This window comes from Pelodiscus sinensis, chromosome 2 (genome assembly GCF_049634645.1).
Source record: "Pelodiscus sinensis isolate JC-2024 chromosome 2, ASM4963464v1, whole genome shotgun sequence".
Taxonomy (NCBI): Eukaryota; Metazoa; Chordata; order Testudines; family Trionychidae; genus Pelodiscus; species Pelodiscus sinensis.
The window spans coordinates 231,277,246-231,302,092 of NC_134712.1; the positions used below are offsets into that span (position 1 = coordinate 231,277,246).

A 24,847-nucleotide genomic window follows, 5' to 3' on the forward strand; every position below is an offset into this window, starting at 1 on the left:
AATAAAGTAATAAGGTTAATTTCTTTCCTGCTGTTACTAAATTCATGTTAGCAGTCTCGCTTCAGCTTGACATCAATTAATGATTTTAATTCCAGACTCTTGTCACAGTGCTCACCACCCTTTTGTCTAATTAAAATGGATGATGCATGATGAAGGGAAAACACAAGACTTCTGTTCTTGATGTAACATTTCTATTCATTAGTATACTTTTACAACAAAAGGCTTGTAGCTTTAATGGCACTAGAAAAGATGAAGAGAAGTTTATTATACGTAGGAAGTATAGGCTCACATACCCTCAGGAAATATACAATACAGGAAACTGCCTTTATGGAATGACCAAATCCTCTGGGACAAAATATCAATGGGCTATTTTAATTTCTGATGTACATATGAAGTGTTGCATCCAAAATTCAGGAATATTATTTTACAAAAAAAGTGACACTAAAAACAGTCTTGTCTATATTCCAATATTTTTAAAAAAATCTGAGTTAATATAAAATCTTTCCAAAAGGATAATGGGTAACCTAAATCTGCTCCAAAATGGCTTTCTTGAAATATGTAGCATACCATTCTTCCTGTGTCTCTTTAAGACAACAGTTTACTAGTTATTTTTTCCGGGGCTTGTAGTTTTCTATTCAAGTAAATAAAGCAGTGACAATGGTTGTCACGGGAAGTTGTTTAATCTGCTGTAGTTAAGAGCTCCATCAGCATTTCCCGTCTAAATTTAGGTTTTCACATGTTTATTATATGACATTAAAATTAACTCTGGAATGAAGCTCAACATAACAGCATCATAAGCAACCATTTATAACGTCAGTTTTCAGTTCCTATCAGGTAGCTCTGGTGCACTACAGTACACAGAATTTCTGAAAAGGACATTCCCTTTCTCTTGGTTACTGTTTGTCTCTAAGTACACAGAGTACTAACAATGCCTTCCTTTGGAAAGTGAGAAAGTACCCAATAAACTTATTAAGTAAAATTGGGATTTCATAGATCTAAAGATGTAAAAGATAGATAGGATCATTCTGATTCTCTAGTTCAACCTCCTGCTGAACACAGAATTTGTTACTGCAGCACTGACAACAACATAAAACATCTTCTGAGCAGGTGGACGACACTATCCCTACCCACATATCTACCCTCCATTTTCTTTAAAAACATGCAATATTCTCTATTTAGACAAGACATACAAAATGTAATGTTGGGAGCTCCCCCTTCTGGCTCTGCAGCTGCACTTGACAGCCACTATTCCCAGAGCAGTACTGATGCCATTGGTGCTGACATTTGCACAGACAAGTATACAAACAACAGAAGATTTATGTAAATTTAATCTCCTTTACAAAGTACAGGACGAAAATGTCAAAGCTTCCAAAAATAAAAAAAGGACAAAATTAAACTATATTTTATATATAGAGAGCGCGCACACAGCACTCCTACCCCAGTACAAAAATCATTACAGTAAACCTGGATAACAACTTTAGAGCACAGAGGAAAACAAGACCAGTCAGCATGGTCCCCGACCTCAATCCAGCACTCATTCCCACTACTCTCTCATCTGCCAAGCACTCTCCCTAACATCTCATAATAAGCATCTTTTCAGCCCTTTGTCCATCTCCAAGTTTCTCATCATTCCTGCCACTGATTCCCAGCACAAATGCTTATTTTATATTCTTCTCTTCTAGATTCAGAAGTCCCTTCCTCCTCCCAATACCTGCCCCATCCCAGACAAATCCTCAGAATGCATCTTGTTCCCAAGCATAGCAGTGTTCAGCTACAGAGTGATAATTGTTTTTGTGATTATATACAGTAAATTCTATTTTAAAATAGCATTTGGCAAGTCGATTGGTGTAAAGTTTGTCTAGACAGTTTGGGGTTTATGAGTGGGGATGGAATAAAATATTAAAATTTACTAATGGTTAAAAATATAGTAGCCTAGAGATATTTGGCAACTGCACTTAATACTGAAATACAATAGCTAGAATGATAAAATGCTCCATTAGATCAATGATCTTTCAAGATGAGATAGATAATGGACCCAAGGCTGGATTAAGACAGGCACTATTGGCCCACGCATAGAGGCCACTCATATTCCAAATCATGAAATTACATCAGAATTTCAGCTTTTATGGAGAGCAGGTATCTAGTAGCGAAGAACATGGAAAATAACTTTACAACAGATAATTGTTAGAGATACCTCAGTCTATATTTCTTATATATCTGCCACGTGGATAAAAAGAGTTTAGTTAGTCCTAAGAGTGGGGGGAAGTTACTCCTCTGTAAAAAAGGTAAGCTATACAGACATCAAGGAAAGGTCACCTACTTTGTACAGGACTGAGTTCTTCGAGACATATGTTCCTGTGACTGCTTCACATCAGGATAAATGTGCATGGTCATGTCATCTTAACTGGAGATTATTTTTGGCAATGTCTAAAAGTCCACACTTGTGTCCCAATCATCATCCTGCCCCAACAGGACAGTACACAGGGAGCAGTGAACCCACTGCCACTCCAGTTCCTTCTCAACCACAAAAAGAGGGACTCCAAGGCAGAGGGGAAGGAGGGTGGGTAGTGGAGAACCAACAAGGGTTCGTATCTCAAAGAACTCCAAGTTTGGTACAAGAAAAATAAACTCTCCATCTTTGAGTAGTGTCCCTCTGGGTACTCCACCTGGGGGGTAGTGCACAGGAGTCTCCTATCATGGAAAATGTGGCACAAGAGCAGGATTCAGCAGAGAACATGGGACAGCTTCACTGAAAGCTGTGTCAACTCTGAAAGCAGTCACAGGGATGTCTGATGGGAAAATATGGGTACTGAGGATCAAGCAGCTGCCCTGCAGATGTCTGGATTAGGTACATTTTTAAGCAAAGCTAATCAATCAGATTGAGCCCTGCTGGAATGAGCATTGAATCTCAGAGAAGGACCAACTCCTGAGGTTTTGTAAGAGTTTAAAATGCAGCTGGTAATCTATTTGGATAGTCTTCCGATGAAAATCACCTGTCTGTTCATATATTCTGCAATTGAGATGAAAAGCCTAGGTGGAATCCTGCTAGGCCTGGTCACAACCAGGTAAAAAGGTGGGAACTCTTCCTACGTCCATTATATGACTCTTCTCTGGAAGAGTGAGGCAAGGGATAGCACACTGGCAGGTAAATATTTTGGCTGATGTTCAGTTCTGAAGAAACCTTGTCACAATGAATTATGGGTGTCAATGAGGGTTCAGCCATTAAGGCTCCAAGCCTCTTAGCTGAGGTGATGGCTATGAAGAATGCCATATTAAGGGACAAAGGAAGGGAAGAACAATTTGTAACTGGTTCCATGATCATAGAGTTTACTAGGGATGTTAGATATAGTGTAATTGAATAGTAACCACATGAAAACTTAGTGGTTATATGACTATTCAATAGGTGCTGGGGTGGGGCTGGCAGCCCCACTCTCAGGGAGCCTCCTGCCACCCCACGCTACTGCCTTTGCATCAGATGCAGCAGCATGGTGTGGCAGGTAGGAGTCAGTCCGCAAGGGGAACCAGTTTAAAAACCAGCTTCCCGCACAGACCAGTTGCATGCAGCTCGAGAATTCCCATGTCCATGGTGGGCCCAGGCTCACTGCAGACAGAGATGTGATAGCAGCTAGGTGAGCTTTAATGGAACTCAATGATGCTCCAGTGGTTTTTAAGTTAAACTGGTAATTCAGAACATATGTAAGGCAAGATTCAAGAGGAAGCATAGAAATACACCAAGTCTAGAAGAGTTTCCACTTCTACACTTTAGTTTTTCTTGTTGAAAGCTTCTATGAAGCAGAACTGGTAATAAGTCGGGGGAGCAGTCTTGTTCTATACCAGGCAGCTTACCCAGTAGACAGGCATTGAGGTAAAGTGCCAGAAGACTCGGGTGAATGATTGCTCTTTCCTCTTAAGTGATGCAATTCAGTGATAGGGAAAGATGGAAGTGCAGTTGCAGAGACATGCGAACCAGCTCTGGGAATCACATCTAAGTCAAGATTGTATTATGACGATAGCTACTAATCTTTCTTATTTCAATTTGTTCATTAAATATAAAAAGTAAGGGCGGTGGGGGACAAGCATAAAGCAGTACACAAGCCCAAGGAATAACCCCATTGAGTTGTAGCCATTGTCTCCTCTCAAGCAGAATTGTCGACATTTCTCGTAAGATGGAATAGTGAAGAAACATATCTGTGGATTGTTCCAGGTAACACATCTTCTGGAAAACCTGTTCAGCTCCTACTCATGGTTCATACTGGAAGATATGCTGAGAGAATCCATCACTGTATTCTGTAGTCCTGGTAGACTAACCACTGAAATTACACACATATACACACTGCATACATACCAATTTTATAACTTCTGCACACAACGAGTGGCTTTCTCCACCTTAATGATAGATATTATAAACTGCTGTTCTGCATTACTCTGATCAATGGAAGAAGGAGGAGGTGCTAGCAACTCTGATGAACTGCTTTGAGTGCTAGTATGTTGATACTGAGGATATCCCCAGAGGATATCCTCTGAGATGTGGGGTTTTGGGAGATTGTGCCCCACTGCAGCAAAGAAGGGTCTGTAGTGAAAGCGCTCATGGGTGGACAACTACAGGAATGAAATTTACACATTTAGTGGGTCTTTCCAACAATTCAGAGTTTCAAGGACCCTCCAAGGTTTGGACACCCATTTGTAGAGAATATGCTTGTTGGGTGAATGGATGATTCTCTGCCAAGCTCAAAGACACTGAGTGGTTAGTCTTAATGAATGGTGTTGCAAGCACACAACATACCATGTGGGCCAGAACTTGTAGGCAAGTCTGCACTGTGGTTTACCAGCTTTGTTTTATCTTTAAAATAAGGCTAGACATAGTGGCAAATCTGTATTTTGACAAGTATTGTCTACCAGTGTTGGAGATGAAGTGGCCCCAATGAAGTCTATGCATGTATGAGGTAAAAGCCCACTGAGTAAAACGGAGATCATGTTTTGATGGGTTCCTATCAACATCTGTAGAACTGAAAGACCTTTTAGGAACTAATTATCCATGTTGAGAAAGACTATTATTCCCATCTGGTGAAGGTGAGATGCAGCAACTGATAGGACATTGGTAAAAACCCTTGAGATGGTGGAAAGACCAAAGGATAGAATGAGATACTGCATACCTACCATGAAATGTAGAAATGATCAGAGTGAGGGATGGATGACATTATGGAAGTTTGAGGTAACCCCCCCCCAATTATTTAGATACAAAGAGGAAATTATTGTTGGTAAGGTTACCATTCTGAACCATTTGAGCATGGATGAATATATTCCAAGTACTGAGATTCAGAACTCATCTCCTTCTCCAATTTCTCTTTGGAACTAGGAAGTACTGAGAATAGAACACTTTTCTAACAAAAGTCTCGTGGAACAGGGTCAATTGCCATACCAGCCACGCACAGTTCCCTGGATAGCATGGATTGTAACACCTACTTAAGAAGGTTAGTGTGAAAAGGATCCCTGAAGAGGGACAGGAAGTGGATTACAAGTGGGGTAGTAGGGAGTTGAACTAGATGGAGTAATCTGTAGAAATTATTCCAAGATCTGTGTGTCCAAGGTGATCAGCTCCCAGGAAAGTAGAAAATGGGAAAGACAATCCCCATAGTGGTGGGGAAGTGCAGGATCTAGAGTGGTAGATGGTTCATGACCAATAGCTCAGAGTGGACATTTGGAAGACGTCGCTGATTGACAGAATGCCCATTTTTAGATCTGAACTCTTCCTAGGCGGGGTTCAGAGTGCTTCATGGGCTAGTGGTAGACAAAACAAGATTATGGGGCTATCACCTTCTGTACTATTTCTTTGTCACGGGCATGTAAATGCATAAAGATCATATCATCATCCACAAATTCTTGTGAGATTAAAGGAACCTATATGGAGCACTGCTAAACAATTCAGCCTCCGCAAAGGGAAGATCTTTAGCTATATCTTATACCTCCCATGGAAAGCCAGAGTACTGCTGTCAGGAAGCTTGATGAATACAGTGCATAACTACTGCCAGAGACATGAGGCATTTTGCTGTGTTGAGGCTTGAAGAGATGTTTTGGCATCTTCTCTTCGATTTTTCCTCACTAACCTTCTGTAAGGGCCTTCAGTTGTTCCCTGTGATCCTGAGGAAGGTGTACAATAAAAGATGCAAACTTGGAAAAATACCTGAAATCATACTTTGCCATCAGGGCTTGTAACTGGCTTTTCTGAACTGCAGAAAGGACAAGGAATAGCTCTTATGAACCAAAGGTTCTAGCTCTATCTGATGGATTTGAACAGAACCAATGTTGTCTGTTCTATTCATTAACTGCCTCAACCACTAAAAGTGTTACTCCTACGATGGAAGAAAAAATACTTCAAGCCTCAGAGCCTGATATTGTACTTCTTATCAACCCACTTGCTTATAAGTGGTACAATGGGTGAGATTGACCACACTGTGCATACTGGGTATAGATAGCAATCTTACCCTGAGGAGATATATAAAGGATGTCCAGAAGGGAACACTGAAATCTGTAATGTATGTGTCACACATTTTATAGGGTCCTTGAAATCATTCAAGTGAAATAGTGAAGGAGGCATGACTACCTGATGAGGAAGAGGACCTGTGTGAAATGATATTTCTTCTTCTTATAGGTGATGAATGTTCCTGATGAGCAAGACTCAAGGGCGTTTGCCATTGTATTCTGACACATCCTCTTTTGATGTGGGATCCTGTAGAACTGGATATCCAGAGGATATCCGGAGTACAGCTGCAGACCCATAAACACTTCTGATGAAAATCTCCAATCAAGTGCTTATGGGCTCACGCACATACTGATGTGGGCCACCCACAAGGACACTATTTGAAGAATAACTAACCAAATTAAACCAGTGCACAACCTAGCCAAAGATGTTGGATTTGCTGGAGAAAGGAAAAACCCTGGGGGAAGGACAAGAAAAAGTAAAGATGTCAGAATAAGTTACTAAAAGGAACTCTCCCTCCAGCAAGGGGAACAGATCAGATCCAGAAGACAAGACTGGGCAGGAGAAGAGGAAGTGCAGAAGAAGTCTGGATTCCCAGAAAGAGACTAAGGGTACGTCTAGACTACATGCCTCTATCGCCAGAGGCATGTAGATTAGGCTACCAGACATAGGAAAATGAGGTATACCATGGGATGAGGTATACCTGGGTGGTCGACAAATACCTTTGATGTCGACACCTGCGCGTCCAGACTATCGCGCTGAGCCGACAAACAGCTGATCAGCTGTTTGTCGGCTCAGCGCGGCAGCCATGTAAATTTAAATGAAGCGGCGATTATTTAAATCGCCACTTCATTTTCCTATGTCTGGTAGCCTAATCTACATGCCTCTGGCGACAGAGGCATGTAGTCTAGACGTACCCTAAGACAAAAAGGACTATCAGGTGAAGGGAAGAGTGAGGTTGTTTTTCCATAGATTAGGATAGTTACCGTGCTTCATCTAGGAGTTAAAGTGTATGCATAGTTTAGAAGTGCCTTTGCAAAGTCTGCGTGTTACTTGTTGCAACTGTTATGAAGTCCCCAAAAGGGCAACAAAATAATTCACAGTACACACTGAGTGGAACCCTGAAGAGGGAATAGGGCAGCTGTGAAGAGACTGGGGGAGCAGTTGGGGAATGGGCTCCCACTTCCCTATGAATCAGAGTTGGAGTCTGTACCTCAATGGCTAAATATACAGTATTATTACCTTAAAACCGTGAGAGTCAAAGTTTTGGGTACAACAGTCAGATGATCATCCACAAAGGGAGAGCAGTGAAGGCAGTAACATTTGCCCTTTATTGAATATAACCAATATAGCAATGTCTGCCTGGGTCTCAAGAAAGCCTGAAACACCTCAGAGGTGTCAACTACCACATCTGCCTCTGCAAGATTTTAAACCAAAGATCAATTACTTTGAAATAGGGATGTGAATGTGTACCCATGTATATGGTTAACTGATAAGCCTGAGTTCATCAGTTAACCCTCATGCAACCCCTCCCCCCTGCACTGCTGCCTCTGATACAGGGGGCCTAGTACCAATGTGCCTGGGGAACCATGCTTTTAAGACACTTCCCCATTTGTGTGGGTTCCCATGGAGCTGCCTGCCCCACCCCCTACACAGCTGCCTCACACATAGGCTGGGGGGGAGGGAGGGAAATCGAAGGTGAGAGCAGGTGCTCACGGGGAACCAACTTAAAAACCAGATACAGTCATAATTCAAAATGATCTGGACAAACTGAGGAAGTGGCACTGCCACCTAGGGCTGTGAGCTTGTCAGAACACATAACCCAAGCAATCTGGGTTGACTAGTTGGTGCTAGGAATTAATCAAAGATAATTCATTAGCCTCCCCTCTCAGAATAAAACAGTGACCCAGAATATATGCAAGCCTATGATATGAGATGAAATGCCAATCTGAGATCCTGGCAATTTACCACCAATAAGCATCCCTTTAACAATTTTTATAATAGTTGGTGCTAATTCCAGGTTCCCAACAAAGTTTCAGAGCAGATTGCTAAACATACATGGTTTATTCCCCAATATTTTCAGCTGGACAATTTACTTCTTGCACTACACTTCTTTGTTAATGTTGCAGGCACACATGCTCCAGAGCTGGCTAAAATGACATTCTCTTTTTAAAAGGAATTATTGTTAGTATCAGTATTATGTTTATAGAAGTCAGGTTTTATCCATTTCAAACAGTGATAAATTGAAGTACATTAATTTGCTTATTTGTCTTCTGATCAATATGAACAAAATACTTTCAAGAGTTTAAGGAAAATACTATTGTAAGCACATTACTATTAAAATTGCAAAGTCAGAGTATAATAATTTTATAAAATTGTGGGCATGATTGATTTTTTAATGGACCATTCACTTGTTCTCTGACCCCTAAGGATTTTTTGTTCCAAGCCTCTTATACATAGTAAATTCATTAAATTCAACCTAGCTCCCAAAAGTATTGCATCATTAAAGGTAGAGCTTCAAACACTAAACAAAACTGAGTGAGAGTGTAAAATACAATGAAAGTGAAAAAAGGAGTCATTATGAACTAGCATCATTTTACTGTCTCTCCCAGCAGTATTTCTAGTCTTCTGGTTAATTTTCATGGGCAATAATTTATTATGTATCTAGTATAGTTACATTAAAAAAAAAAACCAAAACTGCAATCTGATTTCAACAATTCAAAACCACCAAGTCACCCACAGAACTTGTGTTATCCCATTGTACATATGACACAAGAAGGAGGAAGCCAACAATTGGAATGAGAATGTGAGGACAAAGGGTCTGGGTCACAATAAGAAGATCGTGCCATTACCAGGCTTTGCCATGTGCACATATTGATGATTCAAATGAATATATACATTATTTTATGACACTGAAGGAGTGAGTTTTTTTGGAGAGATTTCAAGAAGGTGAGAGTAGTGTGGTGAATGGGGTTTGGGAGGTTGTTCCATACATAGGAGGCTATACAGCAGGACTCAGAATGACTTTTACAATCAGTCTTATATCATACACATTCTATAATCTTATGTATAGTATCAAGAACAATAATTTAGTGCACCATGCAGAGATTCCAACATTCAGCTGTGATGATGTTACACATGCACACACACTGTGTTACATATTTGCTCCAGTTTTAAAACTTCCCTTTACAGTTTGACCTGGGAAAGCAATTACTTTAAAAGAATGTCTTAACAAAACAGAAAGTTGTTCACTGCTCCTATTTTTTGTTCGATCTGTAATGGTTTGACCTCTCTACTAGCAAAAGGGAAACTCAATTAAGCTCTGTTAAAGATTAATCCCATGTATATTTTTGGGAGCCAAACATCAAATATAGAACTCACAGATTTGTATATTTTAAGGCCAGAAGGAACCTTTATGATCATCTAATCACACCTGCATTACACAAGTCACAAAATTTCACACAGTGATTTCTGCGTCAAGCCCACAACTTCTAGTTGACATACAGAATTTCTTTTAGCAAGACATGCAGACTTCCATCCCAACTCTAGGCAAAATGATCCAGTGGTTAATAAAGCCTCACTAAAAATTAGTACCTTATTTCTAGTTTTAATTTGTCTAACTTCAGCTAGCAGCTCTTCTAGATTGTTATGCTTTTGTTTCCTAGATTCAACAGCCACCTACTCTCAGAAATCTTGTCCCCATCTGGGTACTTTTAGATCGTGATAGAGTAACTTCCTAATCTTCTTAGATTTACCCCTAAATGAAGATTAAGCCTGGGCCTGAAAGAGACAGGGTGAAATTTAGAGTCTAAATATTAGCTTGCTTAAAACAATGAGCAGCATATGACACACACAGCATAAAGGCTTCCAATGTTAAGGGAAGGGAGAAGAAGGCAAAAATAGAGGTATTCATCACTCAGTTTTACAATTAATAGTTTAATTTACATATTACTCTATAACAACACAGACAAAATTGCAGTGACAAATATATTTGCAATGATAAAGTTTTAAATTCTGTTGCTGATCACCATAAAAAATATCTAACAATAAACTAAGTATGCATGGGAAAGATACAAAATTATTTCAATTTTATATAAATATTTGTTTTCTGAGAAACCTGTAAAATTGATTATAGAATCAGTTTTGAGAAAAAAACTGAAGTTACTCTTTCATCTGCCCCAATAAAGAAATAATTATACAGCTACTGCTGGCTGCATAAAAGATACTGAACAGAGTAAAAAAACTGTCACTGTTCATGTCCAAAATAAATCCAGTTTATCTGTGTTTCTTTCTATTATATTAAGTATATAAACACATTGGCACTTAGGTAATTTAATCAATGAAAACCAAACTTCAGTTGCATGTAAATTCTTGAGTTTAAAAACAACACAAAAACAGAACAAAAACTCTCTCTACTAGTGTTTAAGCAAATACTGAAGTCTACCTCTCCTGTTCTTGCTTCATTCGTATTCTCTCCTCTTCTGAAGTAAGGGCTTCCTGAACTTTTATTTTACCAGATTTCTCAATCTTGTCATCTTTGCGATGTTTGCCAAACCTGTTAATAACAAAACATTCTAACTTGTCAAATGAACACACAAGTATTCCTCTTTTCCTAGGACAATGTTGTGCTAATTATAGGAGGAGTTTTTTGAAAACCAAGAGGGGAGACTGCCAAGACTTCTGAACCTCCATTTTAAATATTTTTCTCTTTGTTTTCTTGAGAATTTATAAATGGGAGGTTTATTTTTTTTTAACAGTGTATGTTTTTTTCCCCCTAACATTTCTGGATCACTAACTTTAAATCCAAAGTCAACCAATTTTTTTAAATTACTCAACACTGCAACTTCCAGAGAATGTAAATCAGAATTGACATTAGTCTAGGCCCTTGTTTTATGAAATGCAAAGCACAATTCATGATCATCTGTATAATAATTACTTGCTAAGCAATATCAACTCACTTCACTCTAAAGCAGCAGTTGCATTTGCTATAGTGGATAGTATTCAAACAGGTGGATTTTGCCTTTAAAGCCCTGTATGGTTTGCAATAGGAATGTTAATGTGTAGACCACTACACAATTAACCGTTAAGCCTTGGCTTATTGATTAATCTTATTGACTACACGCACTCACCTCTCCCCCCTTGCTGCTTCTGTATTGTGGGCAGCAAGGTGCGGGGAGCAGAAGCCCATGCCCGTGAGGAGCTGGCTTTAAGCAGATCCTCCACTCCCCCTGCACTGCACTCTCTGATAGAGATGCAGAAGCACAGAGGGTGAGGGGGAGCAGACTGAAGCTGATATGAGTCGGCAGCTGGCTTTTGGCTCTCTGCGTGTACTAGCTTCACAGATCACCTGCCCCCCTTGCTTCTTCCTACAGAGGTGGGGTAGGGGAGAGGAAGGAGCCAGTGCTTGGGGGAGGCAGCTTAAAAACTAGTTCCCCCCAGCACTAGCACCACGGTGCTGTTCTCCCCTTCCCCATGCTGCTGCCTTTATCAGAGACAGCAGCGTGGGGTGGGGGAATGAGGGAGGCTGACACAAACCAGCCTCTGCCCGTGGCAGCCCAGGCTCACCATGGACACAGGCTGGTTCCTGGCAACATCGCCCAGCCACGGGGGGGGGGGGGGGGGGGGGGAGTCCAAGGTCCCCGTGGACAGGGGCTTCTGCCAGACCAGCCTCTGTCCACGAAGAGTCCAAGCTCAGACCCCCCCAGACAGCGGCTGCTGCCACCCCGCGCTGCTGCCTCTGTATCAGAGGCAGCACTGTGGGATGGCAGACATCCAGTTTGCGCAGGGAGCTAGTTTTTAAACTGGCTCCCTTCACAGACTGGCTCCCGTCTTCTACCTCACGCTGCCCCGTCTTCATGGTGATACAAAGGCAGCAGCACAAGGCGGCAGGGAGCTCCCCAGGAGTGGGGGGGGGGAGGGGGGAGAAGAGTGCACTGGCTGTTGGCCCCACCCCAGGGGTCTATCAAATAGTCATGTAACTGATAAGATTTCAAGTGGTTATGTGACTATTCAATTACACTATATCTAACATCCCTAGTTTGCAACCTGGTTACCTGTAGAATTGCCTCTCTCCCTGCTTTTGCGATTAATGTCTGTGGAGGTTCTTGAGCTGAACCTCCTTCTCTACATACAGGAAAAAGTTGCCAGCAGAGTGCTCTCCATGAGGGTCCCTCACCTCTGGAATTCCTTTCCCACACTGGGTTAGCCAGACCACAGAACTGTTAAACTTCAGGAATGCTGCTCATCCCAATGTCTTTTCCCAAGCATTTACCATTTGGGGAGGGGAATGTCTGAAGTTTGCTGTTTATATATAACTAGCTGGACTGACCCGGCGTTGCCTGGGAAACCGGAGGAACAAAATTTAGAAAAACAGAAGCTGGTCCTGACAGCCTCCAGCCACACCGCAACTGCCAGTACCTGACATCTGGCCATTATGGTAGACCACCATGCTTTTCTACTGCTGCATACTGCAAAATCTCTGACTCAAAAAAGAGGCATTGCAATGTTGAGAATCAGAGCTATTTGACTTGGCAAACTTAGATACAAAAGTCACAGTAGAAACTATGTCTCTGTTTTCTTCCCATGTCATGAGTCTTGGAGCCATTAAAAGCACAGTGGAAGGGAGAGCCCCCAAGTCATCATGGCTTGTTTCCCCACCATTGTTGGAAGCATATGGAGGCCCCTGTTCAATAGTGCCATGTTTTGCTTCCTATCAAATTATATTTTTGCTAATTATCCTTGTAGAAGCTACTTTTTTTTCGGTAGAGAAGTAGGGGATAGGCTTGCTGGGTCTGCAACTTCTCATCCAAGAGCTGAGTATAGGGATGTCTCAATCAATGGGGCTGAATCCCTACTGAATCTGAGAGATTTCAAGGTGACATCTCAAACTCTTCTCCCATCTTTTTTGATGAAAGTATGAGTCAACTACCTGAGTCTGCTGGCACCTCTATAGACCCTCCTCCAGCACCACCTTCTTGACCAGCTGCCCCTCCCATGGACAGCATCTCTCCTCCCCCCCCCCCCCCAGGATCATCCAGTATCAAACCCAGGACCAGTGCCCAGATTTGAGGGATTCCCCCCCAGAATCATCCAGTGCCCCTCAAAGGAGACCTCCCCTCTGCCGTGGACTTCATTTCTCACTTCTCCCTGCAGGATTGTCCAGCCCCACTTCCTTCATCCCCCTACAATCCTGCCCTCCCCCCACTCGCCCCCAATGGTCCAGCCCCACGTCCCTACAATCCTGCCCTCTCCTCCACTCACCCCCAATGGTCCAGAACCCCACCCCCCCACTATCCTGTCCTCCCACCACTCACTCCCAATGGTCCAGCACCCCCGGACCAGCCCGCCCCCAATGATTCAGTCCCCCCAATCCTGCCCTCTCCTCCACTCACCCCCAATGGTCCAGAACCCAACCCCCCCACTATCCTGTCCTCCCACCACTCGCTCCCAATGGTCCAGCTCCCCCGGATCAGCCTGCCCCCAATGATTCAGTCCCCCCAATCCTGCCCTACCCCCCACTCACCCCCAACAGTCCGGGTCCCCGATGCACCTCTTCCCGGACATGTTTTCAAAGTGACAGCTGAGCCGTAACAGCAGCCCCGCCCCCTCCACCTAGAGCGAGCCCCGGCAGCAACCCACCCACCCATTGGTCAGCCGCAGGGACCCAAGCCAATCGCAGTATTCTCCAACAATGGCGGAGAAGCCGCTTCTCCTCGCACTGCCATGCTTCGTGCAGCCCCGGGGAGAGGCATCGGTCTCTCATCTTTTCCCTCCCACAATACCTTAAAACCTTCTCCTAGAGGAAAGGTTATCCCTTGGAAAGTTTGGTTGCTGTAGGTCTTATAGTGTGCAAGTTATTAGAGCACAAACATACAAACATTCTCCTTTATATATTAGATGTCAAGAGCAGAGTGTGAATATTAAATTTTACCTATTACAGATGGAATTAATCTTTTGTACATTGAAATAAAGAAAATATTTCACAAATTTTAGGGAGTAAGAAAGAGACAAGTTTGGGGCATATTTAGAGCAGAAGAGATAACATCTATGCATCTATTGAGCCCATTATATTTATCACTTCAAAATTATTAAGAGTATTTTCTCCATCAAATGCACTACCTAAACTTATGAAAGTAGATAGTCGCTTGTAGTGCAATTCACTCAGAAGTTTACCTGAACAGTAAAATGAAAGCACTACCACCGTGTGAAGTGGAATCACTGGTCCAGATAAATGTTTACAAATAGAAGAATACACATTTCTCTTAAACACTTCAAAAATCAGCATTCATCAGTCAGAGGAAAGCTTGGAAACTAGCAGGAATTTATAATTTTTCCCCTTTCCCTCCTTTCTAAAACAAAGCCACTGTGTGTGTCAAATACATATTATCCAGCGACCGTACAGAAAAATTAATCTCACGCCACACCATCTAAACATAGTATTGTATAAGGCAGCAAAGTTTATGGATCTTAGCGATAGCTATAAAAATGCAGCAAATTGGGACTATTCGAGCTCTGGTGTACACGGATGAGCTATGTTTTCTTCAAGATACTCATTTCCAAAGTAATCCAGGCCTATGAAGCATAAGGCTAAATTGATCATTACTAATTATTTGAAAATGGAAAGGGAGAGGACATGACAGAACTGGAAACTATGAAACACGAAAACGTGATATAATACTAAGATAACAGTTGAAAATCTCTGATAACATATTGGCCCAGTTGCTTTATGCATCACTTTTATAATTAAAATTCAGAGATCAGCAATACCTGGACAGGAAAGGCAGAATAATAAAAGGTCAATATGGCTGCATTAGGAAATTTTTAATTGAAGGAATCCAACAAAAATTGGAAACATTGATAAATTACTAAGCATGGATAGAAAAGAACAGCACAAAGCATGAAGGTTAAGGCATAAAATGGGTTAGACATGGTAAGGGACACAAGCCAGTAAGAAGAGGTTCTATGAATACAACAGGAAAAAGAGAAAAAGCATTGGTCCACTATTCAGTAGGGAAAATGGATGACATCCTGACAATGGAAGTATTTGATGCCTTACTAACGCTTTTACTAAAATTGTTAATTATGACCAGATGCTTAACACAAAATTAACAAGAAGGAGGAACACAAACCAAAACAGGGAAAGAGAAGATTAAAGAATATTTGAATAAGTTAGATGTAATCAAGGTTGGCAAGGCCTGATGAAATTGTCTTTATTGTAGTTGAGGAACTAGATGAAGCATTAGTGATTATCTTCTTCAAGAATTGCTGATGGACAGCTGAGGTCTCAGAAGAGAGGAGGAGGAGGACAGACACAGAACCTATATTTAGAACCTGTTTATCTGATGAAGTAGGTTTTGCCCATGAAAGCTCATGATACTATATATTTTTCTTCATCTCTAAGGTGCCACAGGACTACTCATTATTTTTAAAGTTAGAGACTAACACAGCTGCCCCTCAGAGACTATATTTGAGTAACAAAAGAGCAGCTGGGTGAATTATAGATCAATCAGCCCATCTTTGATATCTGGAAAGATACTGTAACAAACTATTTAAAAATCAATTCATAAGCACCCGAAGGAAAATAGAGTGATAAATTATAGCCCACATAATTTTCTTACGCCATACCAATCTAATTTCCTTCCTTGACAGGGTTACTGACCTAGTGGATGGGGAAGCAGCAGACATAATATATCTTGATTTTAGTAAGCAAATTGTGATCTAGATGAAATTACTATTAGGAGTGTATGAGAACAACTGGTTAAAAACTAAACTCAGAGAGTAGTTATCAATGGTTCACTGTCAAACTTGAAGGACATATCTAGTAGGAGTCTCTTCTAGGTCCATTACCATTCATATTTTAATTTATGACTTGGATACTGGAATGGGAGACCATGCTTATAACCTGTGCAGATAACACTAACTTCGGAGGGGTTGCTAGTACTTTGGAGGACAGATATTACATTTCAAAATGGCCTTGATAAATTGGAGAACCTGTCTGAAATCAACAAGATGAAATTCAGTCAAGGCAAGTGCAATGGGATACATTTTGAATGGGAAAATCAAAGTGCACAACTACAGAATGGGGAATAACTTGCTAGAGAGTTCTGCTGCAAAAGACCTGGGGGTTATGATGGATCACAAATTGAATATAAGCCAACGATCTGATGTAGGTGTGAAAAAGAAAAATATTCTGAGGTGCATTGTGAGGAGAAGAGAAAGGAGAGTCTGGCGTCCCAGGGGTAAAAGATATACTCTGGGCCCAGCTAGCCCTGCAACGAATGCCAGACCTGGAGGGGAAAGAAAAGGAAGGAGCCTGGGTCAGTTTGGGACTAACTAGAAGGGATGCAGAAGCCTGGTTCGGCAGTCTCAGGGCATGAACCAAAGCCTGACTGTTCAGCAGCCAGGGGACCAAGCAAGCCCACACTCATCTGGAAAAGGGAGTACCTATTGACAAGCCCCAATTAAAGCAAATCTGAATTCTTTGGGCCACATCCCAAACATCCAGGATTTAGATAAGGAATGGTCTGAAGTTCCTGTGTGAGGAACACATGCAGACAGAGAGGCAGCATGCTTCCCCCTCCTTCTTCCACCTGCTTCCTCAGCAACCTAACCACTAGGTTACGGAGCTACCAGGGACCTGGTCACATGCATTAACATGAACATAGTATATACGACACAAGAGATAACTGGCCCACTCTACTTAGGAGACCTCAGCTGGAGTACTGGGTACAATTTTGGATGCTGCACTGTAAGAAACATGTGGAAAGATGGAAAGAGACATGAGAAAAGCAAGAAAAATGATAGTAGGATTAGAAAATCTGAGCTATGAAGAAAGGTTAAAAAACCCTTTTGTATTTCTAATCTTGGGAAAAGGAGTTTGGAGTAGAGGATTGGGGTGTTGGAGGGGGTGGGCGTAGGATTTGAGAGGGAGTTTGGGTGTAGGAGGGGATGCAGTGTCTGGGACGGTGTTGTGACCTGGGGCAGGATCTGGGAGGAGGTATGGGTGCAGGAGAGGATTCCAACCTGGAAGAAGGGTACAGGAGGGTGCGCAGGGTCTGAGAGGGGGGATTGTAACAGATGTAGAGAAGCAGGAAATGGTGTAGAAATGTGGGTTATGACTGGGAGTAGGGGATTGAGGTGCAAGGTCTGAGAGGGGGTATCAATGCAAGAGTGGGGATGAAGTGGGTTTGGGTTACATGGGGTAAAAGTGCAGGAGGGTGGCAGAGGCTTGGTGGGATAGAGGGGATGGGATGACAGAGGCAGGTGTTTAGCTAGGTAGCTCCCAGCCAGCACCCTAGCATGTCCCTCAGACAAACTCCCTGCCTTCCATGCCCCCACACACTGCTCAAAGCAGCTGGCTGTGGGGACAATGTACTTCTCTGAACACTGTAAGCCTGGGGGAGGGGTACTTCACACTATGCCTGTCCTGAAAACATGCAGCTCCCACTGGCCCTGAACCCCTGACTGGGCAGGGCTGATTAAGCAGTTGTGGGGCTGTGCTACCACAAAGCTTAGAGGGAATCTTGATCACAGGTAAGATTTTTATCCATGTTTTAGATCCCATATGCTGGATGAAAGGCCAGAGCAGTGTAAAGAAGCACTAAATCCCAGTATTTGGGCAGAGGATTTCACTAAGGCCAAAACCATGCAAGGCAGCTACACAACCTGGGATAGATGGTGTGCTGGGAAGGGGTCAGTGAGGGAAGCTGGTACTGAGAGATGCATGTCAGGGGTCAGGCTGCAACATATTCTACTGTGGGGATTTCACACAGCACTATATTTCATAGGCAAATTGGGCTAGGCTGTTGTAACTCTGACAGGACCCCAGTGCAGTCTATGTTATTCCAGAATTAGGCAGATACAAAAGTGACTTGAAGCCACCATGCCTTCTGTCCCACTGGGCTTAGAGTTCTTCATTGTCCCTTTTGGCAGCACACCCTTAATGTACAATGAGAAATACAGACCAAACCAAACTGTAATACTCCCTCTCCACCTGAGATAATTCTAAAATAATTCTAAATGTAACTTTCTTCTGTTTTAACATAGTTTCAATATTCTTCTGAGGATGGATATAGCAGAAATCTTATTAAACAATATCCTCTTGATAACAATGCAAGCAAGAGCTTATCTCACACATTAGTCAGTTTATTTAGTATTTCGTTACTCCAAGTTCTATGACTTAAGGCACAGTTTAAAAAAAATGGTTTAGTGCTACTCTCATTGGAACATATACAAATATTTCAAGAAGAATTTTTGACAGATTGAAATAAGGGGTGTTAATTAAAAATATCTTATCTATCCAATAGTGTGAGAAACTGATGAGGGAGAGCAACTGAAATCTTGTTCACTCTAATTGCCAACATACTCCAGGGTTCTATTAATTTTTAGCTGCTTAATTCTCTTTTTGCAACACAGGCCAGAGAACATTTCAATATACAAGTGAACTCTCAAAATCAGATTCAGTTTTAAATCTCAACTCAGCCTGCGACAACAATAATTTAATATCAAGACAGTTAAAGATATAAAAGGATCAATTATTTTTCTTTTATTATGTTCTGGCGCAGAGTGTCTTCAGACAGGTCACCTTTCAAATTACAGTATAACTAAAGAAAGGGCTAACCTTAAAAGACATGGAGGTAGTCTGTGGCATTACTAATAAAGAGGGTTTAAGAACAGAATCCTGTATTTCTGAATCTTTACCTCAGATGGAGATAACTTATGTGTAATTATCCAAACAAAGTGAAGTATAGATCCTTTTTGTTGGTCACCCAGCTGTACTAAACTAGTGCCTGCTTGCTTGAGTGAATTTTTCATCGGCCAATTTAGGGACTGATCCAAAGCCTATTAGGCTCAATAGAAAGACTGACAGTGACTTTAGTGGACTTAGGATCAGGCCCTCAAAGTTGCTCAACAATATAAGGAAAAGATGAAAAGAGAGGAGAAAAATTCCTTTGAATACAATAGTACACAGGAGAAGTCCATTTCGCACAAAAAACAAATCAGATATACTTTCAGATTGAGGGATAAAATGTGAGCAACATGAATTCTGAAATGTTATCTACTGAGAATACCATCGGTTAGAAAGAACATAGCAATATCTCTGATACAATAAAAATAATCTCCATGTAATCTGCTAAATGGATTTTACTCTGATGCGTTACTGATGAGATCATTGCCATCTGCCAAATCATCCACATATTTCATTAGAATAAAGAGCTATGGAAGAAATATGCATTAGTTGATTAATGAAAAAAAAACACAAAAATTGATTGAGACAGAAAAAGTTCAGTAGCATTATGTTCTTTAATAGACAAAGGACTGTCATTAAAAATTAACAAATGGTAAGTGTCTCAAGCTATTCTATCTATCCCTCCTGATGTAAAATAAAGCATGCTCTTTTCCCAGTAGTAGTGACAATATTCTCTCTCTCTCTCTCACACACACACACGTGCATGCATATACCCCCTACTCAAAAGGGTTTTAACAATCATCTATATAATGTTGTGTCAGCTTTATTGTGTCAGCAAAATTATAAGATTTATATTTTTATTTTGTATTTTAAAACTTCTTCTAATTGATAACACACACACAGTACCTCTTTTCATGGGTAAAATAAAAAAGTATTAATTATAATTTTTTTAAAAAAGCACATGCCCTCAAGATCTACTGCATTAGAGAGAAAAAACTGCTATGTGAAATCAGGACATCTGGGCTCCTAGTCTGAGCTCTATACTAGGCTTCTTCTGATTCTGGGCAAATTACTTGATTTCTGTGTGACTCAGTTTGCCCATCCATAAAATGATGAGCAAATGAAGGCATGCAATGAAGCTTAATTCAATAACCTCAATGAAGTGCTTCAGTTACTTGGAATGGAAGGCACTATATATGATTAAATTATTATTATTCCATTCCAAGCCACCTGTTCCTTACACTGTATATTTACATATCAAGTTTGTAACACTTTAATAAATCTCTTAAGAGAGTTCATCTTTCTGAAATTGCTAAACATATGGTTAAACTTCTTGCGTTTCTTCCTACAATTATGACCTTTTCTACTTGCCACTGTGATTAAGATTGATCACAAACAAATAAAGAGAGACCTTGGGGCTATTCAGACATACGTGAGAAATTAATATCCAATCTGCAATACTGCACTTTCAAACGAAATCATGTGCAGGCTGGGAAGGGCACAGGAGGCAGGGGTAATTTTCTAAGTGATGATATACATAAGATACCAGCCAGTCAGCAAATACAGTTCTAGAAATGTTACCCTTATTCAGCCTGCTCCTCCTGCCCAATTTCAGTGATGCCACAATCTACTGTGAGGCACACCATAAATTACTTACTTCATGGTGGTGAACTGTCAGCTGATAAACAATGAGTTGTGACATCTGAATGAATCAAGAAGGAAGGCAACTGATTACGAAGAAAAGGACTTCTATTTAGTCACAGCTATCTTGGTAATCAGCAATGATTAGAATAATCAAAGGGGAAAAAACATGACAGTTCAACAGAAATTTTGTAAAACGCAAAGTATTTGTAAGTTTGCTCAAGCGTAGCAAGAGTTCATAAGAGGCAAACACCCATGAACACGAGAAATATTATTTGGTTGTATCTAGCTTCAATGATCCTAGAAAGATCAGATTTGATAAACTCACTGCATGCTGTTTGGCACTGAAGAACAGAGATTTGTTTAAAAAAACAACTCTGACAAGAGAGGCAGCCATATTAAAGCAGGCTTTTAATCAGTCATGTGCTCTTAATGGACACCATATTCTTTCATTACTGTCATTTAATGCATTTACAAATGCTTTCTGTCCCTCTCTCTCATAGTCTGTATTCACCAACTGAGGCTCTCTCATGTAATTCAGCACTTACAAGTTCTATAAAGATGTGAACAGTAGGATATAAAAACAACCACTGGAAAATTTGAAATAGAAGTAGGAGAGAGGGGGGAGGGCTACGGAGAGTCAATTTTCACTAAGTGAAGGGCAGTGTGATTCTCATTCTGTAGGAGTCACTGATTAAAAGTCTTGGTGCCACAGTACTAGCGACTTTATCGTATAGACAGATATAAATAAAGGCCTCTACCTGGTAACAGATAAATAATTTATATAAAAGGGAACCAAATTTTCAAGTCTATATTTAAAGATCTAATTAACTATCAGTATCAGCATATCAATATTTGTCAGTTGTTGTCATATCCAAAGTATGTCACCATTACCAGTTCTACAGACTGTATGAAATTTTTCTTCTGTCAATTTTGTTTGTGAAAAATACTGCCCAAGAAGATTTCATGTAAAAACATTTAAAATTACTATGTTCAAATTTCACTACAAAGGTGAAGAGATCTTACTAGCCACATCACAGCTCCTAATGAAAGATAGTATGTCAAAACCACAAGGCAAGATGGCCATTTTTCTGTTGTTGGATATGTTCAATAATACATATGTTGATTTTAAAACTTGTGGATGAATCCAAGTGCCAATAAAACTATTGGCTTTAAATCATCAGTGGCTTTAAATCATCAGTGTCCACAGAGTACTTGAAGAGTGCATTTTCGCTGTAGATACTCTTTAGTGTGTCCTCTTGACTATTATACTTCTAATTCTTGCTCTGCTCATTTCAATACATTATTGTTTCAAAATACAATGCTACAAATTGCAAATTACATCTGGCTCAAGGGCTGATCACGAGAAATGCCTAGCACTGCTGCCTCTGCCTGAATAACTCTGATAATAATGAGAGATTGATTGAGCTCCAAGCAACCTACATGATGAGAAGGGTCAATCTGAATATTTCTATTAGTTTCTTTTGTTAAACCTAACACTTTGCCAGGTCAGAGGCAAATAATCATACCACATCTGGTTGCCACAATTTTATTTTTCCTAAAGAAAAGAAGCAGTACAATTTAGAAAATGGGTACTGGTCCAAAAGCAGACCCTATAAGAAATGGTAATCAGATATGCATCATAAAACCCCATCCATTCATATCAGCATTTAAGAGAAGGCAAAAATAAGAGTTGGAAGGGCAATTTTATCTGATGCTTTTTTATATTCGAAACAAAGGAAGTAGAAATTAGTATTATGAATATTCTTTATAACTGATAACTGAAATGCTTGCATTTAAATGTTATGTACCCTCAGTGTAAATGCTTGATACAAAAGCCCAGTCAACAGGTGCTTAGTTGGCATCTTAGTCAAGAGAAAGTTTTTCCATCAGGACTCCTCAATAACATTCCTCATATAAATAGGTCTTACAGCCATACTGTAGAAAATCAGAAAGTGTATATGGCCACATAAAAGGTTAATCAAACTACTGACAGTTCATGTGGAACCTTCCAAAGATTAAAACTTCCCCACAGATCTCATTATCTGAAAAAATTAAATTGTCAGTCAGCATTTTTTTTTGTCAATTACTAGAAAATCTTTGTTGTTACATGCTTCTCAGAAAACATTCTCTGTAGGTTAAATTAAGCATACATATTATCACTTTATACCTTCACTCTAATTCATAAATTCACACTTAAAATGGGAGAGGGAGAACAATTTTTTTTCCAACAGAGGGTGATATAGATCACAGACAACTTGGCAGGGACCTCTGGGGCCCGCTTAATTTTAATAAAGATGAGCAGCCGCCTGAATCTACATCATGGAGGCACAAGTTCATGGAAACTCAGGACCCAGCATGTAATTCTGCAACTTGAACTGCATAACCTGAATGAAGGTGGGTCACATTTTAAAATGGCCCGGGCTACATTTTTGGGTCTCTCGATTTGACCAATAAAATAGGACTTGAACATGAGAAATGCCTTTAAATGATAACGACCACACTTAAAAATACATTTTTTTAAAATCAAGGAATAATACCAAAGGACAGGACATCTTTACAGAAAATTAATATATTATGTACAAATGAAATCCATGTTCTTAAGCAAATCTCAAGTGGAAGTCAAACTATAACAGTGAAATTGTGTGTTTTAAAAAGTTTATACATAAAACATTTCAGACACATTTTTGGCTTGGAAATACAAGGCCAAATCCTCCACTGGCATAAACTGGCAAATCTCTGTTACCTTCAGGGCAGCTATATAAATTTACATTGACTGAGGATCTGGCATGCAGTGTTGGATGTTACCTCATTTGGGCAATATCTTCTGCGTGAAAGATTAAGAGCTGGATTTCTATTGTGGTAAGGTTTATGCAGCACTACTTGTGCAAAGCACATAGCCAGCTTTGGGAGGATCATTTTGGGGTAGGAGCAATCACCTGTGGTACAGAGCTGGCCGACAAGCTCCTATGCCATCCTCACCACAGGTGCTGGACGTTGACCAGGGAAGAGGGAGAACTGGATAAAGATTCTCTGAACCCTAGAAACACCAGGATGCCCTAACAGCCCCTTAGGCTGTTGGTGGTCACAGCTGGGATTCAACTTCATCATAATTGGAAGTGCAATAACTAAACCAGTTGTAAATCATGTCGGATGTTATTTGTGTGTGCATGCTTCTTTCCGATGAGAAATATCCTATTTTGATATAATTTAACTGAAAAAGATATTAAAATAGAATCCTCAATTCAAAATAAGAATATCCACACAAAGTCTTTACCAAAATAACTAGAGGTGTGAATTACAAGCAGTTTAGTTATTTTGGTGCCTGTTACCATAGAGATGAGTCCCTAGTTAAAGCAGCCAACTGGCTGCTCTAATTTATACATTCACCTTTTAACTCCTGTTCTCATGTGATCCACAGCAAAGGAACTAGTCCTGCTGTTCTTTCTTAGAAAATAGTCTAACCATCCCAGGAATAACAATTTATTTATTTAAATTAAAGCAACCCCCTCCTGGACCCAAAGGTGTTCCCAATTCTGACACATTCTTCTTTTTATTTGTATTCCACTAGTACCTGCAGGTCCTGGCAACAGCGGGCTACCTTTGTGATTGGTACATTGCATATTACCAGAGCTACAATATCATGCCAGGTTTTAAAAGTCTCTATTCCAACTTCAAAACGTATTTCCCACAAAGTGAAGCATTTATGGCCTAAAAATAAATCTTAAGAAACCTAATGCTGATAAAACTGGCACTTGCAAAGGCTTGCAAAACTCTTTATATTACCAAAGCACTTTTCATACGTTTGTAGCCAAGTAAGAGAAACGAACTAGTAATGATTTCTTCATAGTGCTGAGACCATCAGGACCTATTATCCAGATATCCTGCTCTGGAGATTCCTGCATTTCACAGGAGATAACGCAGTGGGTAACACACTCCGTCTTTTATCTCTCCTCCCCCATGACTCCTATAACCCCAACACTCCAACCCCCCACCTTGAGCCCCTCCTCAACTCCTATTGATTCCTTCCTCCTTGCATC

General features: G+C 40.6%; 1 protein-coding gene across 13 annotated transcripts in view; it reads right to left on the reverse strand.

Annotated features, from left to right (window-relative positions):
* The window catches only part of PARD3 (par-3 family cell polarity regulator), a 677,664-nt gene that overhangs the window by 156,707 nt on the left and 496,110 nt on the right, over positions 1 to 24,847 (reverse strand). For 9 of the 13 annotated variants that reach the window (XM_075922683.1, XM_075922687.1, XM_075922684.1 and 6 more), the window contains one exon: positions 10,923 to 11,033. The exons of the other annotated variants lie outside the window; for them this stretch is intronic. In XM_075922683.1, coding sequence (XP_075778798.1) covers positions 10,923 to 11,033 — 111 coding nt within the window. The remainder of the gene's footprint in view (positions 1 to 10,922; positions 11,034 to 24,847) is intronic. 13 annotated transcript variants of the gene reach the window in all.